General features: G+C 40.3%; 1 protein-coding gene across 5 annotated transcripts; it reads right to left on the bottom strand.

Annotated features, from left to right (window-relative positions):
- Positions 1 to 671: 671 nt before the first annotated feature.
- Positions 672 to 16,636, bottom strand: ints1 (integrator complex subunit 1). Of its 5 annotated transcripts, none has more exons than XM_017433549.3 (48): positions 16,550 to 16,636; positions 16,076 to 16,189; positions 15,698 to 15,988; positions 15,412 to 15,608; positions 15,007 to 15,144; positions 14,753 to 14,912; positions 14,556 to 14,661; positions 14,247 to 14,433; positions 13,327 to 13,472; positions 13,102 to 13,243; positions 12,812 to 12,988; positions 12,603 to 12,711; positions 12,403 to 12,523; positions 12,241 to 12,318; positions 12,006 to 12,163; positions 11,720 to 11,816; positions 11,544 to 11,635; positions 11,386 to 11,446; positions 11,103 to 11,300; positions 10,863 to 10,992; positions 10,398 to 10,577; positions 10,102 to 10,251; positions 9,836 to 10,015; positions 9,642 to 9,746; positions 9,383 to 9,550; positions 9,123 to 9,234; positions 8,889 to 9,047; positions 8,654 to 8,800; positions 8,467 to 8,565; positions 8,192 to 8,316; positions 7,834 to 8,088; positions 7,510 to 7,669; positions 7,293 to 7,424; positions 6,735 to 6,903; positions 6,120 to 6,246; positions 5,918 to 6,033; positions 5,741 to 5,828; positions 5,361 to 5,611; positions 3,403 to 3,532; positions 2,965 to 3,098; positions 2,656 to 2,848; positions 2,410 to 2,534; positions 2,219 to 2,328; positions 1,859 to 1,972; positions 1,695 to 1,765; positions 1,512 to 1,603; positions 1,296 to 1,405; positions 672 to 1,181 (listed from the first exon to the last, which is right to left on the bottom strand). In XM_017433549.3, exons 2-48 carry the CDS (start codon positions 16,128 to 16,130, stop codon positions 1,066 to 1,068), a joined length of 6,561 nt encoding a protein of 2,186 aa, XP_017289038.1. In that variant the 5' UTR covers positions 16,131 to 16,189; positions 16,550 to 16,636; the 3' UTR covers positions 672 to 1,065. The 5 variants fall into 5 exon arrangements, with proteins under 5 accessions (XP_017289038.1, XP_017289040.1, XP_017289041.1 ...); XM_017433551.3 differs by having other exon boundaries at positions 6,120 to 6,243; XM_017433552.3 differs by having other exon boundaries at positions 15,698 to 15,973.
- Positions 16,637 to 18,282: the final 1,646 nt, after the last annotated feature.

Here is an 18,282-nt window from a genome sequence, read left to right as displayed (position 1 = left end):
AAGTCACACTTTCATGGCAAAATGGTTTCCATCACAGCCCTGCTTTCCGTCAGCCGTCCGGTGAAGAGCGGGCGGGTGACAGACGTCTCAGGTTTATCTCAATCCAGGTATTATTGGAACAAAATGAAACCTTTTACTGTTTGACTTTTTTTTTTCTCTCCTCACAATCCTATTTGAGGTGCTGGAATATTATTCTGAAAGACAATTATGAGTTCTTGTGAGTTTTCTGTTTTTACAGTTCCATTATTAAACTGATTTCTGGCGTCTCCACCGAGTTTCCAAACAGCAGAAATTAACTTCTGAAACGTAAAACCACACTCTGCTAGACAAGGAAAAGCAGGGTGAAAAGAAGAAAAAATGAATTTACTAAAACTTTTTTTATTTATGCCCTGCTAAGCCAGCTCACAAATCATGTTGTTTTCTTTTACAGGATTTTGTGATCCTGTTTTGAGCAGAAATGTATTTTGTTTTTTAATCCAGAAAACCTTTTTGGGAAATAGTCTGGGATTTTTTTTTTTAATCTGTCTAATTTAAAATAAAAAAAAAAGATCAAATAAAACATAAGAGTTAATTACTAGATTAGTAATTTTACACACAATGTGGTGCAGTATGTGTACAGTTGGGTTACAAATGCAATTTCTTTTTAAAAATTCAAAACTAAGAAGCCAAAATGAAATGCAAAAATAATGCTTTTAATTTCTTAACTGCAGAAATCCAAATGCACCCCTCTAAACTCTTATTTTACTTTTAAATAATGTGAATCTTTTTTAATATATTTTTTAAAACTGAAACACTAAGATAACCTCATTAAATCATTCAGTTCTCATTCTTGATGTTGTCATTAAATTACAAATTAAAGTTTATTTATACTGTATACAATTTAATTGTATTTTAGAGTGATTAGAATAAAAATGAAACTCGGTTCTTCTGAGGTATTTTCCTAGAATTATTACAATCCTTTTGTGACAACACTACAGAGGAAATCTTTTAATGAATGAAATAGTTAAAGTGTAAAGAATAACATTGAGTGATTGACAGAAGTGTGAGTGAGACACGGAGACGCCATCATGTTGTTGCTTCCATATGAAGAACTTTCATGGACTCTGAGATCACTGAACTGGTGTCGATTTGTCCGTAGATACCAACCAAAAACGCCTTGTGGAGCAAGATGTCGGCATGCTCTGCAGAGGAAAAAAAAAAGCAATATTGTAGAAAAATTATGAATGATTCAGTATTCTGATTGAATGAAAGTAGCAGCTTGTCTGTAAGAAGAATATCACCTATTAGACTCTTACCCTGACACAGCAGTACATATTCTGGGAGATTTCTTAGAGCAGTCTGCACCACGTCGAAGTTCCCACTCCCCATACAGTACATGAACGTTGGCAGGAAGTCTGTCGCCAGGCTGCAGCAGAAGGAAAAAAAACAATCTTAATAAAGAATGAAACAAATAATCCACAGCAACTGTGCTTTAATTAGAACTTGTCAAACGTTTTTAAAATGAAGTCTACCTGGGATTATTCTGGATGCAGCGCAGAGCCAAACTGAAGGCCATGTTCCGACTCAGCTCCTCAGACGAAGTCATGAGTCTCTGCAGATCATTCTACACACACACACACACACACACACACACACCGGTGATGGAAGCGTCACACACCAACATGTATTATCCTCAACTTTTTCTTGTGACTCACGGTGAAGTACTGTATGATTTCTGGGCTCCTCCTTGACTTCTCATCCACTTCTGTCAACACTTCCAACACATCTACAGCAGATGGGGAGAAAGTCGGCATATTAGTCATATAGATAAAAAAACAAATCATATACAGGTGAGACTGCTGCAGCATATGTCTCTTACCCTCCACGGCCTCTCCTTTAGACATCTTCTTTGAGTACATCGTCATATCTGCAGCACTCAGAGAGAATGAGGCCGATATGTTGACCAGAGGCAGAGAACCAGTCGACAAGTCATCTGCAAAAATATTTATTTAGGAAAAAAGATATTCTTGTAGGATCGGTAGTTCTCAAGAGAAGAAAATCAAAGCTGCTCTAAAAGATGCAAAAGAAACCTTAAATTTAAATATACAGGACACAAGTGGATGCTACAGAAGTGCTTTCGCTTTACTGTCGTAAAATTTCATTATATTTTAAAATAGGAGGCTTTTTATAGACCTCCGTGTACTAATAGGAATAAAAGCTAACAATAACAAAAGCTTACCGTCTCTCTCCTCTGTTGTAACCTCTGCAGAAGAGCTTTTTACGGGCAAAGTGAGTCCGGCAAGCAGAGATTTCAACTGAACCAGGTCTGGATTTTCTGCGCACAAACTCCTAAAAGGAGCAATTTTTTACATTTTTATTTTCTGTACACACCACAACAAACTGCATTGATAAGACAGCACTCAGACTTACTGTAAAATGTCAGAATGTTTCTGTAGAAAAGGCACGGCCGCCGCTGCGTCATGCGTTATGTAGTTCTGTGTGAACTGCAGAAACTTGTTAATAAAGACCAGCGGAGAACGGCTCCTCTGAAAGTTCTACAACATAAAATATGTGCAGATATTAAAGTTAAACTCTGATTTGTGGCTTATTAAACAAATTGCTATGTTTGAAGTTAAACCTAAATCCCCTGGAGGGGATTTGAGACCATGTGAGCACCTGAAGGACTTTCATAAAGGACAAGAGGCAGTCCTGAAGCGCCCTCTGGTGGTTGCTGTGGAAAACAAGAAGCTGCAGCAGCTCCAGGATGGTGAGCACGTTGCTAAAGAACGTCATGTGGTTTTGCTGCCGAAACTCTTGCATGTTGAGGTGCATGCGGCCGTGAAGGAGCCCTGCGATCATGGGCAAGTGTCTGAAGGGGAAAAGGGGAACAAAAAAAAAATCATGTATCATCTGGTTGAACACTTCTTTATAGCAGAAGTAAATTTAGAAGCTTGGAAAATGTTTTTCAGTTCTTTTTTTAATAACCTGAGTAGGAGGACTGGATGCGACACAGCCAACTTCCTACAGGCAAGGTTGGCGTCAGACACACGACCCTCAGCAGACTTCGAGTCTCCGACATCAGCGAGCAGAGTGACAAGGCGATGGACCAGGACGTCAAGCTGACAAACAAGAAGTTGTAACATGTATATAATTCTTTTCATGCAGTGTTTATCATAGAAGACAAATCATTTCCATTAAAAGGTCTTTCTGTTTTTCATTATTAGTTAACAGAGCGAATCACTGAAAGCTGTGAGTTATCACAGTAAGATTTGAACTATGTAACACTTATAAATTCACATTTCTGTACATACTGTATGAACACAATGGCAGCTACAGCCTTTAATGACATCTCTGCTGTATTTAGAAAGAAACACAAGTTTATCAAAGAGGCAGCCTAGTTTGAGACAGGTAAGGCATCTTTACCTTGCAGCTGCTGCCATCTGCAGCCCCTCCGCTGCTGAAAGTGCCCGCAGGCAGGGTAACGTGCTGGATGACCTCCGGAAAGTGCAGATAAATCTGCAGCAGCAGGTTCTGGCACCGCTTGCTCATTGCACTGTGGGACGAATTAAAATAAAACAAAACTGAGCGTACTGTATGCTGCGCTATGCCATCTTCATCCCAATGACACAAGATTAATAGGAAAATAATCTAAACTTCCATCTCTGATGTTTTGGGTTACGAAGCTGGAAGCTGTTTAACTGCCAGCAGCTGGTTGACAGGTTTTATGTTGCCATAGTAACCCTCCCAAAGCTGATCAACTCAAGTGAGCTTTATCTTATTGTTGTACTGACACTATTAAACAGTTTCAGAAAAAAAGAAGCTATTTTTCTTTTATCAATTTTACACAAATTTGTCTTAAACTAAACATTACCAAAGCTGATGTGTAATCAGAGATTAAAGCTGTCCTCTATTGTTTCTGTCCACAAGCAACATTAATTAATGTCCATTAATACAAACTAGATATGTGAGTAGCATAATGTAATTCAGAGGTATTTGCATTTAAGTCACTGCAGCTTCTCAAAATCCTCTTACTGGTTAAGGCTCTTGTCAGACTCTCTCTAGAAAATGAAGAGTTTATTATAGTTTTCCTTTTAAAGCAAATCAGAGCGACCTTGAACAAGAGTAAAGAGTTTGCTGCTTGTTCAATAGTTTGTGTGTAATTGGAATAAACACCAGCTTATCTGCCAGCAAGCTCTCGCAACAAGAAAGCTTAACTAACACCCGAATGTTTATTCAACACAAGGCCGAAACCCTTTACTTTCAACGTGTTTTTTATCCTGCCATGTTTTCTCCCGCAACTATTTTACCAGAAAGCTTAGCGGTACTTAAAATACTGTAATTCTGGAGCTAATTTTGCTTGACCTTGGCCAAAGTTTCCTCATTAAAATGGTTTAATAAGCAGAGACATATTCATGAAAGGAGGGTTTGCCTCCACAAAGAGTTGCACCCTGATCTCTGACAGCTAAGGCAGAGCAGGAATTCACAACACAGGCAAGTTTAGAGCTTCAGCCTTAATCCTCTTGCCTTCATTATAATACACTGAGCTTTTAAAGAGATCACAGCACAGACAACTTCTGCTGGTTTTAATTTCACACCAATAGACCTAATTATCGAGTTTTCCCTGGTCCAAAGCATTGTGGGTGACGGGAAGTCTAAAAAGTTCATCTGTGCTGGGAAGGAAAATCTGCTACTGGTTAGCTGAAGCCTATCAACATAACATAAAAAAACAAAATACTTTGAGTGTTTTGTGGTATTTAAAGGGAACAATAAAATGCATCTGGGTGGCACGGTTGAGCACAGTTATAAACATCACTAACAACAAAACAGGATAAACATTTCCAGTTTCTCCCAACAGTGTTGGACTTTTACTTTTGAAAGAATAATCCTCCAAACTTGTTGCTCATTTTTATTTTCCCACCTCACAACTGCATGCTACACACTGATTCAGCTTTTTTTTCTCCTTTTTCTCCACAGTAAATTAATTGTTTTACTTTAAATAAACCTTAATTTTTTTTTTTTTTGATGCGAGTCTTCATTATTAAGCTGCAAGCACAAGGTTCACTTTCAAGAAATGTAAGAATGTTTGCAAACTTTAAGTGTAATTATGGCTGTTTGATCATGCAGATGTAGGAAGGGACTTGACCTCCGTCTTCATTCACAGTTGCAGAAATGAAACAAAACAGAGCCACAGCTAAAGTAAACATAGCTAAAACAAAATAGTACAGTCATTGTCTTGAGATTATTTGTATGAAAGTTAAATACCACACCCATCCTCAAGTAGAATCCAATTCTGTAGAAGACAATGATCTGTTTCTTAAACAACGGATGTGAAAAGAAAAATCCTAAAACGGGGTATAAACAGATGCCAAGTCAAACTTTACCTGTCCTCCCACTTCTTTGTGCAGTTGATGAGGTATTCTGTTACTTTCTTGATGTTTTCCAGAGCTCCATCACAGTACGAGTGAAGGAGGGGCAGTCTGGACTGGATGAGGGAACAGGAAGCCTGGTCCGGGCCGCTTTTATCATCGTGGGGGGAGTTACAACTGTTGAGCTCCGACTCTGACAAGATCAGATCCACCAGGCTGATGAGCTCCTCCGAGCTCAGTCGCAGAACAAATTTCTCTGTTTTCTTCTGCACGGGCGGAAAATGAAAACACCAGAGTTATCAGCTTCTGCAAATCTGACTCTTTTGGACTTTGTTCTCCTCAGAAAAGCAAAAAAGCAGACGATGTGACAAGAGAAAGCAGGGTTTTGATCGTACCTGGGGGATCTTCTGGTCTCGTCCTTGCCAGATACGAGGGATGTGGCTGCACGCCCACAGGAAGTCCAGAGCTGATGATGGATCGAGTCTGATGAAAGAGCGACCAAACATTTTAATCTGTTTCAGTGGATGACAAATTGACAAAATGTCAGTTTTTCCTTTTATGAAATCAAGTACTTGTATTCTCTGTGCTTGCTGAGAAGAGCGCTGATACACTGCAGCAGCGTGGACCAGTTGGACTGATGCGTGAGCAAAGCCAAAAGATAAGGTCTGTAGGACGGGGAGCCCCGCGCCTGAAACAAATAAACAGTAAGAAAGGAGAGATCACTACTGGAGCAATTCTTTAGGCAACAAAATAAGAGATTAACTAAAATCTCACCTTGTTGAGGGCAAACAGCAGCTTCTGCTGAAGGTCTGAGCAAACTGAGGTAACCTCAGGGTCAAGGTGCTCCAGCCAATCAACCAGCAGACCAGAGTTCAGGCCTGACTTTGTCACCTCAGAGCTACTGGAAAAAATTCAACTGAAGAATTATCTCTTCAGAAATCTAAGTCAGTATTTTTTGATTTCAAACAGCCTCTAAACAATAACTGCACACAGTTTTGTTAAAAATGTTTTATGTTCAGAATATTGTACCAATTCCTTCATTTTAGCCCCTTTGGAGTAAGAAAATTAAAAATAAGTCACTCCTTTTCTTATTTATAGGCATTATTTTACACAGTAAAGTACTGTAACTCTGTCTGTGGGTACTCTTCAAAATAAATGCTTAAAAGAAGCAGCTTCTCAGTTTGCACCTGCCTACACTGGCAGGAGTCCTGTGATTTTCACAACATGTGAATCTGACAATATAAAGCTGCAAGACCAACAGAATCCAACAACAGTTTACAAAAAAGAGCACAGACAGCAAGTGCAGTTTTGATATCAGTCCCAGCCACGCCTGTTTATTTTTAGGTCTGCTAAAGTAGAAACATTTCCTAAAAGATTTGCAACACTCACCTCTTCGCATCCACCTCCTTCTTTACTGCTCGCTCCTCGCTTTCCTGAAGGAGCAAGGATATCACCATGGCAACGGGGCCGGCTGTCCCGTTCTGGGTACCGACAGTCATCAGCAGCGACAGGAGCTCCTCCAAATACGGTGACTTCACCTCCATCAGGCCTTGTAACACTGAAAAAAATATATTTTTTTAAACCTGAGAGCAGCTTCTGCATCTCAGTTTAGTATGTTTTGCCTCAAACAGACATTAGGAATCAGCCTTAATGAGTTAAGTTTTGTGCGCTGTCACAACTCCAATTTTGTTCTATTTTATTAAAAACAATCTGTTTCTGCTTCACAACTAAAAATACCTTGAATAATGATCAAAGAAATCTGTTGTTTTAGGGTGATTAAATAAATAATTTGTAGTTTTAGAAACACCTGATTCTAAACTCAGTTCATCCTGAATTAAGCAGGTATTCACACTCATAAAATGTCTCAATTAATCCACAGTTGTGTCAAAATCCTATTCTGTTTCGACAATACCAGAGAGAATAATCATTTCTTGACTCCATGAATACCTTTGCCAACGAGCTCAGCTTCAGCATTGCATCTCTCTCCAGCTTTAAGCATCCCTATCACAGCTCTCAGTGGGACCTCAGTGTCTCTGCGATACGCCAAAGCCTCAGCCAGGTGGATGAAACCTGTACGCACTGAAGCAGAGACACGCTCGTTATATCACTTCTTATTCATGCAAAAATAAATGCACCTAAAAGAACCAAACTGCTGGGCGCTCACCATCACTGTGTCTGTGTTTGAGAGTGCTCTGACCAGCAAAGGATTTGAGCAGCGTCTTCAGCGGTGACACCTCCACGGTTGGGTTGTCTAACCACATTAACATCTCAACAATGACTTTGAGGAACAGGGAGGAGAAAGCAACATCCTGGGATACAAGACGCTAAAAAAAAAAAAAAAAGTAGAAAAAAAAAAAGAGGGAAAAATTAGAAGAAAAAAAAAAAAAAAAAGAACCGAAGCAAAACAAAAGCACAGACAAAAATATTATATCCAGGTGTTAATTAAAGCAGGATAAATGCTTTTGCACCGACTGTTAGCACGTTTAACCTGGTAGAGGTGAAGCTGACGCATCAGAGGGCAGGAGAGTGCATGGCTGCGGTGCATTGCCATGACAATGGGCCCTGCGTGGGTAGAGGTGAGCAGGGCAGTGATAGCCTGCAGCAGGCGGAAGGCCAGACCCCCCTGTTGAATCTGGCTTTGCTTGGCTCGCATCAGTTCTTTAGCCAAGGACTGCTGCAGGGCCAGGGCCAGCTGGCTGGGGGGAGGGCCGTGCCAGCGAGGGTCTACTTTAGGGGGGAAAATCTAGGAAAAAAAGGAATAATTGTAAGGTATATTTGCAGATGCTTGAATCAATTGTTGTTCAATGAGATTTTAAAATTTGTTATAAATATTATTAAGAAACTACCTGAAGCAGCATGCCAGTGAGATCATCCTCAGGTCCAACGGCAGGAAGCTGAGTGGCTGTTCTCATCTTCACAGAGCTGTGGGGCGTTTCCACTCTAGCTTTGGCTTTAGTAGTTTCCAGTGAATCTGTCAAGAGGGAATTTAAACTCCTTGTCATCTACTTTACATTTAAACTCTGTGCCATCTAATTACAAGAATAAACACGATGAAATTAATGGAAATCCAACCCTTATGAGTATCTTATAAATTGAAACAGCATATTAACAAGTCACTGACCTCTGTGAGGAGGAAGAGATGAGCTGAGTAAAGAGTGGAAAGTGTGCCCCCCGGTGGCACCTCGCTCATGCTGCACCTCAACCAAGTGAGCCATGTAGTCTGGTGCAGAGAAAACACACAGGAAGATTAGGGTTTTACCTAAAATAAATAGTGCTAATGGTTGAAAAGATTTGAGTGTAAATCTTACGTTTGTCCATGATGTTTTGCTCCAGTGTCTCTGGATCATGAGAGACCGCCTGATCCAGGTACTGCAGAAGTTTACTCATGCTGGAGACAGGAATACCAAAAGACTGAACAAACAGCAGCAGCTGCTGAGGTTCCAGGTCTTGTAAAGCTGAAGCAAACACATTCACTGGTCAGTTATTAATTAAATAAAAACCTACTTGCATCATATATATTTTATACATGGTGAGAAATTGTACCTGCATCCACTAATCGAGAGACCTCTGATCGGATCATCCTCAGTTTCAGCCAGTCGGGCAGCAGAAGCGCCTCCTCTGACGTGTCCACCAGAAAGGCAGTGGGCAGGGGTTTCTTTTCAGGAAACCAAATGTCCAAGAGAGCGTGAAAATCACTCTCTCCTGAAAAAAAACAAAGTGATAAACAAGTTCTTCCAGTCTCTTTAACAAGGCAAACACTAGAATGAACTGGACTACCTTTGGGTGGTCCCAGAGTCAGCAAGATGACCATTGCATGGACCACAAGAATGTGCATCGTAGCCGTTTCTCCTGTAGTCCAGCGCAGAAACACTTGGTCCTGAGATTCTGACTGAAAAAAAATAATAATTTCAAGCTTATTTTTAAAGTTTGAAACATAGTGAGGGAGTTACATGACAAGCTTCTCATGCTGTAAACGTTAGTTCACTCATAAACAGTAAAGACTTAGAGAAGTGAACACTTGTCTCTCCTTTGCTCACCCAGCTGTACAGATCCTCGCCCTCCTTCGTCTTCCTCATCCTCCTGATGTAGGTGGAAAAGATGGTGAGGAAAGCAGAGAGCACAGCATCAGACTCAGGCCTGCTGGAGTGTTTAGAAAACAAACTATTCATGATGGTGGAGCGCTCCACAATCAGCCGGGCAATGTCCTACAGGGAAAAGAGAAAAGGAAAGAATTCTGTCAGGTCTGCTTTCTGAAAGTAAAACTGGTGTGCTGAAACTGCAACTTGCTGTGGTTACCAGAGAAAGATCATTATGAGCAGCCTGCTCCTCCACTGGTGCATGCTGGGAAAGGTAGATGAGGTAGGCACTGATCGTCTGTGGATCTGTTTCCATGTGAATGGCCTTTAAACGAGCAGATAAACTTTGGAATTATCTTAGAGGTTTTATATAAAACTTGTGTTAGTGACAGCTCACTGCTGACACAGACTAACCTGCTGCAGAGCAGTGGACGTCATCCCCCTGACACTGTCGAACAGAGGGAGCTTTGGGAGGTCCTGCAGCAGCCACTGGTAACCTGGCAAGAGCTCTGCATCTGCTGAGTCCTCCTCCATGGGCTGGTCTCGCTCCTCCCCATCTTTCAAGCCTCCTTCGCTGAGCACCAACGACAAACCCTAAACATGAAACAAGTTCACATATGTTCCATGAACCCACAATACAATGCAACAAGATTTTTTTTTTTTTACAGTTATTACAGTACCTTCATAGCCAGAACTCGTGATGCTACTTGGGAAGAGCTGAGACGACGCAGGAAGTAATCCAAAACTTCACATGTTGTCTGTTCGTCAGCTGTAGGGCCCAACAGAAGATCCTGGAGCCGTCCGAGCAGCTGCCTTTGCTTTTGCTGTCTCTAACAGAAACAGACAAAAAAACAGGATCAGTCCGTAAGTGTCATTTCGTACATGGATGAATTAATTTAACATGTGCACAAGCATAGCATGTACTGTAGCCACTGGAGATGAAACAAAAATGAATAAAGAAAAAGAAAACATGTACTTGTCTCTTCTTGGCCTTTTGCTCTTTGCTCTCTCCCTCCTCATCATCCTCAACAAGCAAGCTGTCGTCGGCAGCATCATGCAGAAGAAACTCACACAGGCACTGCACAGGAAGCACATCCAGGGACCCCTCACTGGACTGAACTAAGTCAGCCAACCAAGGCATGGACTGAGAAGAGGCCTGTCAAAAAGAGAAGATGTGTAACAATTATAAGATCCACATAAACACTTTAAAGGCTCAGAATCCCAAATATGAATGCTTTAAGTGTTGCTTTTGTGGGACAAAGACAAAAAGTTTGAATCAGACCTTGAGCATTAACAGCTTATCTATTTTTTTTGTTTGTTTTACAAACATGTAAACAGCTGTACTGAGCTACTATGATTAAGAAAATATTTAAGGCCAGGAGGTTTTAGTATGAGCAGCAGAGGCATGTTAGAGTCAAGCAGTTGCGAACATGATCCTCACCTGTCTCTGGATGATGTTGAGAAGAAAGTCCGGGTTCCGGCTGCGACACAGGAGATGACCGAGACGCAGAGACTGGTTGAGGCTTTTGATCTGCTCCTGAACCTGAGGAGGAGGTCGTCGAGGTGGACCCCTAAACCCAAACAATATCTATCATTCTTCTTAAAACACAATAAATGTCCAACTATGTGCTTTTAAAATGAGGATGGTTTCTTTGAAGATGAATCTCTTTTGGTATCTTACTGCGGATCCAGGCTGGTCAGCTGAGACAGCAGCAAGCTGTTGCTCTCTGTGATGGTCTGTTTGGTGGAGGCAGCAGCCAGATGACTCTCAAAAGCCAAGATTTCTTGTTTCTCCCTTTGGGAAATCTGAAGCTCCCTGTTGATCATCTCAGTCTTTGTGTCCTCATCAGTGATGGTACATGGGGGGTAAGTATAGTTACTGTAAATGCACAAAAACAAGATGGTGTTAGATGTTCAAATTAAAAAAAAAAAAAGTTTAATTCCCTTTCATAACTTCTACTTACTTTGTCATAACCATCTCCATGAGCATTTTCAGAGTAGGATAGCCATCCCAAGCAGCCAAGCCTAAAGGAAAGAAAATGTCAGAATGTAATACTGATGGCCTTAATACACAAAAAGGTTTATTTTATGTATAAATGAGTAGATAAATGTGGTTTAGTACCTATTTTCTGAGGATTAAAGGCAGCCACCACCAGCAACAAGAGCCATGCCTTCCAATAAAGTGTGGAAATTGCCAAATTTGGTGGTTGGTATCTTAAAACATAAAAGTTACTCGTTATTTTTAGTCTGTACAACCCATTTGTGTTTTTTAAAAGCCAATAAAGAATACCAGCTTACCCTGCTGGCAGCTGAATGTTCTCGGGGTGGTGGTATGTACACAGATTCAGCACCGCATCAATGAGTTGGATCCTCTCCACTTTCAGGACCTCGAGATCTGTTTAACAGGAAACAAAACAAATCCCATCAGCTCTGTTCATACTTTCCTATCATTATTTAACTAACCAGCAAAGATAAAACATGAATGAGAAGTTTATAAAAATGTCCAAACATTCTGCCAGAGAGTAAAATAAACATCTGTGACTGCAACCGTAAACAGAAACAGCCGGAGCGGATTTTCACACACCGTCTGACTGAACCGCGGCGGCTCTTTTGACCAGGTGATCAGCGAGCTCCATGGCGTCTGCCGGACCCAGGGGCAAATCACGCGACAGCCCGATAACCAGAATCCGCATCAGCGTGTCTTCGAGCAGCGGGACTTCAGAACAGAGGCGAAGGAAGAAACTAAGGAACAAGAAAAAAATAATAATCAGATCCATGAAGTAAAGTTAACAGAGATTTTTAAATAAAAATAAACTTACTTTCTGTCGCTTTCTGGAGGCCAGTTGTCCCACTTGTAATAAGTCTCGGGCTGCTCTGTGAAAAGCACTTTGTGAAGGCTGCAGACATGAAAATAAAGCAGCATAAACATAACTAGTGTGTAAAACTAATTAATCTGTAATTAATCCCACTCAGATAGTCACCAGTGAATGTAGTCTTTTGCGCCGGTTTTGCTGATTGTAGGAACCACGGTGTGAAGCCACCACACAGCGTCTCTCTGGATGGAAGCAATCTGGTTCTGAAACGACCTCAGGACCTCCAGGTCTGGAAAAAAGACCTCAGCTTAAGAAAAAAATAAAAATAAATCCTAAATACATCATGATTGAAAACAAACAGCACATACTCTTCTTCTCTCCTTTGTCCCATGCGATGCCAGCTTCTTTAACTTGAGCCGTGATGCCCAGCATCATGGAGACAGTGAGCAAATCTGTCACCTGGATCACAAAGCGTTCCTGCAGGACAGATTATAATAAACAACGACGCATTGAGTTTAAACACATAAAGACGACAAATGAGGTAATGCAGGACTGGGCTTTGTCAATGTCTGCTTACTTTGAACTCCATTTCCACATAGCTGGTCTCTTTTCTCTCCTGCATCAAACCAAAACAAAATGACTGGAAGTTGATCTCATGTTTGGTCTGCTTGATGATCTCTCTCAGCAAAGCTCGGGAGGCTCGGAGGTAATCGTCTTTATTCGTGAGCAAGTCCTGGAACACCATTGCCAAGAACTACAGATACAAAGATACAAGGGGAAAGTTACTTTAGAGGGAGAAAAATAACTGTTTAAAAAAACAAATTAAATCTATATCTGAAAAAATGGTTAAAAGGGGTCTAGTTTCACCTTTGGTGCTTGTTCGGGGCTGTGCTGCAGCACTGTGTGCAGGACCTGCATGTTGTTGGGGTTCCTGGCATTAGACAGCTCATTAAAGATCACCAGCTTCACCATTGTGCCCAGGTTGTCTCTGTGAGCATTTAGCAGCTCCCTGAAGAACAGCATTCAAAGCACGAGTTAACGAAGGTCAGAGAGTTTTAAAACCTGCAGCACAACGAGTATGACGCCACACACCTGACACACAGCATGTAGTGGTTGAGAAGAACTTTAGGTTTCAGTCGGATCTTGATCAAGCTGGAGATCACCTCCATGTCATCTGCCCCGTGGGTGTTGCAGTTCATGCATAACGACATGAGGAGGTCCTGAGCCGGTCGAGTCAGCTGTGGACACAAAAAGTGCTTTATAATCACTACAGCTACTTGTCATGCAAAAACATGTATTGTGGTATCAACCACTGCATTAAAATCAAAGTTTTTTCTAAATGTTTTGCAGTAAAAGAATACATTTAACATTTTATCTATAAAAAACAGTGTGAGACTGTCAGTAACAGTATTTTCTACATGTTCTGGGCAGTAAACATGTCATATATAAGGTTAAATCAAAAAGTATAGCTGTAAAAGCAAAGCCTTATTATTTTTGGCTGCTTTTCACTTAAAAACACTTGTGTGCTGACACATCGCTCCCAATATTTTAACTAGGCTTGAAATACTTCTTGGAGGTTAAATTTTTACAAGCTACAGGAAAGAGTTCATGTCCTCACACTGAAAATTATTGACTGTGTTTAAAGCTGGAATTTGAAATCAGGGTGAGTATGCTCTTGACTGGAACCTTGACCCGAGACGCCTTATTCGATTTTCCACTAAAAACTGCTGTTTGGTCTCTTGTCACAAAGCCAGAAATCCATATTTGTCCCAAGTGATGAATTACAACATGAAGAATGGTTCTGTCTGAGAGTAACTTTTAATGTTTGTTTTCTGCACAAGTTAGATTCCCACAGCTATATTATAACCAGAGCATTCCAAATGTGGCACAAACAACTTCAGTGGTGTTAATAACCAAATATAAATCAGGAACAAATGTTTGATTCTAAGAGACTTTTTTTCTTTGTTGAATACATCAAATTCTGTGTTTGGCATTATTGTTGCAGCGCTCACCTTTGGGTTCTGGAGCCACATCTCGAGCCTCTGCACGGCCAGGTAGCGTGCCTCCTTGTAGCCACACGTGGCTGTGAGCAGACGAAGCAGGTTACGAGACACGTTGTCCATCGGCTGCCTGCGGTTCAACTGATCCTTGAGGACGTCGAGCACGTAGTCCTCCACACTCTCTGCCAGCTCCTCGTACCTACAGTTGGCCAGCGGATAAAGAAAAAACAAAGAAATTTAAAACATTTTTACAACTGTAAAAAATTATTTTATATAAAAAAACATTGCACAGACACCCTACAGCTGCTGTTACATCCATACCTTGGCATAACCTGCCCTTCATCCTCAGGGCTTAGTTTCTCTTCTGCTATCAGCAGTTCAGTCTGACTGTCATCTTCATCTGGGATTGAGGGATGAGGGCTGTTACCTAGAGAATCCAACAAGAAAATAACCAATAAGCACTTGTTTGAAATGCCACAAATTCAAACAATCCATAATAAGTAAACAAAGAGCTCCACCTGCACTGAGATCTCCAGCAGACCGGCCGGTATCGGCCTGCAGCAGCATACTCTTTGGTGGCATCTTTGTGCCAAAAGCAGTCTGGATGTTGTCGACAAAATTCTTGCAGTGAGAGCTGTCAACCCAGATCCGTTCACCCAGTGAGTCCTCAATGTAAACCTAAAGAAAAATTATTTGTAATAAAATCTCACACTTGCTAGAAGTATTATTCTGAACAAACAGATATCTAGTTTAATTTTCTGGACATTCTCACTTTGACAAAGATTTCTGGCCAGTTCTCGTCCTCTTCGTAGGCTGCCATGAGCAGATTGCAAGTCAGAACCGACACCAGGCTGTTGCCCTTTGCTTTAAAGTTGATGGAAGCGTCCCGACGCAGCAGGCTGCACAAAGCCTTTAGAGCAACACAGGTTGAAAATTAAAAACATATACTCAAATTTAATCTGCAAGACTAAACTAGCATTAATTAACATCAAAACTTTATTGTAATGCATACAGTGATTGATAATGTTAAATGATAAGTATTTAAAAGTTGGATGACTGTATAACTGAACAACTTTTAAAGTGTATCTACTAAATTCTGACAACCAAATCTGAGTAAAATAAGACAAATTTGTGTTATTCTATTGTAATCAGAACCTCACTGTACTGAAGTTCTTACCTCAATAATCCCTTCAGTTGCAAAGACATTAGGTTTTATTTTGGCCAAAAACATGAGGCTGAGGTACAGTGTGGTATCAGGTTTGGCTCTGTTCATCTTCAGTTGTTTCACTGCTCCACACAGCAAACCCTCGATGCGATCGTCGTTTCCCTCTGACTCTGCAGCTTCGATCTCATCTAGCAGAACTGCTGGAGACACTGTTAAAGAGTAATCTGTCAGAAACTGATGGTTTGTAGCAATATAAGCCTCTAAACTGAGAATTGCAGACACAAAACTGCTAATTTACCTTCAATAGGCACTACTGATGGCTCCTTAATTGAGGGTGATATCGCCCTCTTGTCCACTGCTGCAACATCAGCGAGGCGTCCCAGAGCACTGACAGGAGGGGTGGTGGATAGTTTGGACCGTTTGGAGAGGTTGGACAGACCCGATGAGGACGGCAGAGTAGAGGTGGTCTCTCTCTTCCGGTCAGCAGGTAAACCTGTGGATGCTGGCTTCAGGAGGACAGGGGGTGCTTTGGGCTCTGCAGCCTGGTTCTTAGATCCAAGAGCGATGAAATCTCCTGGGGGAGGATGACCTGAGTCAGACAGATGTCACAGTTTATACTGAGTTTAAGGGTCACAGGAAAATTAAAAACAAAGGGTGTTTTGTCAAATGGTCAAACCTGATGGTTTAGCAGTACTGGGACGTCTCAGAGTCGTAGGTTTTGTTCGATTCATCTTTACAGGCAGACGCAGTTGATTAAAAAACAAGTGACATTACTGGCTGAGAGAAGAGCCTGTTAATGATAAAGAACAAAACAAAAAAAACACCGCACACTAGTTTGAAACGATTTTAATATCTTAGACCAAAAATTACAGGGAAGTATATTCAGTGTCATTAGAAAGCCATTACATCTGTATAACGCACAGAACAAAAACAACAGACTAGATAAACAACAAAACCATGCTAGCAGCTGCTGTGTCCGGCTGTTAGCAACGTGAGCTAACTTTACGCGATAAAGGCTTAACTTTTAACAGTTTCCGACGTATTTTTTTCTGTAACGTCAGCGCATAAGCATACTTTCATAAATGTATACGGTTTATAACTGACCGAGTCACACATGAACGAATCATTCCACAGTAAAAATAATATTTACAGTCTTGTGAGAAAAACGCAGAACCACTGTGGTGCTTCTTCCTCTGCTTACTGTACAGTGAAAGTATCATACCGCCATCTTGTGCCGGGGTGGCGTCACTGCAAATAAAAACCGGTGCGAAACAACTTTTTTTTCTGCTTGTCTTTTATTAAGCGACACTTTGCGTGCTTTATGTTTTAGTACGATTATTGTTCACTGTCTTGCCTGGTTGTTCGCGAATGTATTATTCATGTGTTTAACACATTTATTTTTTTCCCATACGCTGAAGATTTTATGTTGAAATTCTGTACTGGAAACGCTGTTTGCAGTAATATACACACTCTTATGGCCAAAAAAAGTACATGTTCCCCAACAAAATCTGATGAAATTTTTACCATGTTACCGATAACTTATTCTATACTTTTGTACGTATTTACAATCTTAAAGGCAGCTTTGTGCTTGCGATGTTTTGACGCCTTTGTCAAGTTAAACTTGAATTGTAATCTTATTTCCGGTCACTGACTTCAAAATATGATTCATACAGGAAGTACTTGTTTCAGCCGCTAGAGGACAATAAAACCTAATTTTATTTTATATATGTACAGTATGTATTTTATTTAATTGGATTGGTAAAAATATATATGTAAACTAGTTTTTAAAAATTAAGAAATATTAGGTTCGAAGTCAAATTCAAATATAAAATACATTTAAATATTTTAAAACAACTACCGTTGGCTAAAGTGTTGCACATGAAATAGTAAGGAAATTTCATCAAACCACAGAAGACCGATTTCAGAGTGAAAAAAAAGATAATTTAACAGTACCTGATATAAGCAGACAGGCAGGCGATTAGTTTGTGAAACTTTTGTCAAGACAGAGGTACTATCACAAATGCCATCTAAAACCCAGCTTTGCTCTGAAGAATGTTAATGTTATTTTGAGGTGACTTCTTTGGGCTTGAAGGCATCTGGCGTGAACTGACACACAGTGGAAACATGCTTTGTGGTTTACCATCTCAACCTTTTGGAAATTCCTTCTAGGACTGAAGCACAAGTATTTATGTATTATAAGGGGAAAAAATTGGGGAATATCTCGGGTTTACACTGCCTTAAATAAAATATGCAATGTAAGAATCTCACTTTTTTCTTCTTTTTTTCCTGATTAATGTTTGGAGTCAAATAAAATTAATTGCACAAAACTAAACACAATTTATGATGACTGACTGAATCATAAATTGACTCAGGACATTGTTACATAGTTTTTATTACTATTATGTAGAAATGCTTTTTATCATTTTGGAGGCATCTGCACTTAAAACCCTCATTATTTAAAAAAAACAAAGAAAAAGTATTGTTTAAAAGGTTCATTGAGTGCTTGGGAAAGCTTTTTACTCATCTCTGGTTTCAGTTTGTGCTGATACTGTGGGATTTTTTTTTATTAAACTAAATCTTTTGTTTTATTTTCTCACCCCTTTGTGAACGTCACAACTCCCTGATCTAATGCCACTGCGCACATTCTTGACCTTTGCTGTTGCAATAATGTTTGTGTGATGTATTACAAGCAGCATTACTGACAATCACAACATTAGGACTGAGCGATGTGTCTCAACAGGATTACTACGATCATAATTTAACTCAGAAAATCTCATGCCAAACATTGCCAACTCATCTAAATCCTATTTTATTAAAAACAGTATTAGAAAACAATGGATGAATCAAATGAATAACATTTATATGAGGAATGTCTTTATTTGA

This window comes from Kryptolebias marmoratus, linkage group LG12, assembly GCF_001649575.2.
Source record: "Kryptolebias marmoratus isolate JLee-2015 linkage group LG12, ASM164957v2, whole genome shotgun sequence".
Lineage (NCBI taxonomy): Eukaryota > Metazoa > Chordata > Actinopteri > Cyprinodontiformes > Rivulidae > Kryptolebias > Kryptolebias marmoratus.
Note: the sequence above shows the minus strand (reverse complement) of the source record. Positions and strands in the feature narration are given on the sequence as shown.

Excerpts from the sequence above, each read along its gene's own strand:
- ints1 (XM_017433549.3), bottom strand. The coding sequence starts at position 16,130 with ATGAATCGAACAAAACCTACGACTCTGAGACGTCCCAGTACTGCTAAA. Across the intron at positions 11,447-11,543 it reads CTTTAATCCTCAGAAAATAG|GCTTGGCTGCTTGGGATGGC; the intron begins GTACTAAACCAC and ends TCTTTCCTTTAG. Across the intron at positions 3,099-3,402 it reads CAGATGGCAGCAGCTGCAAG|CTTGACGTCCTGGTCCATCG; the intron begins GTAAAGATGCCT and ends CTTGTTTGTCAG.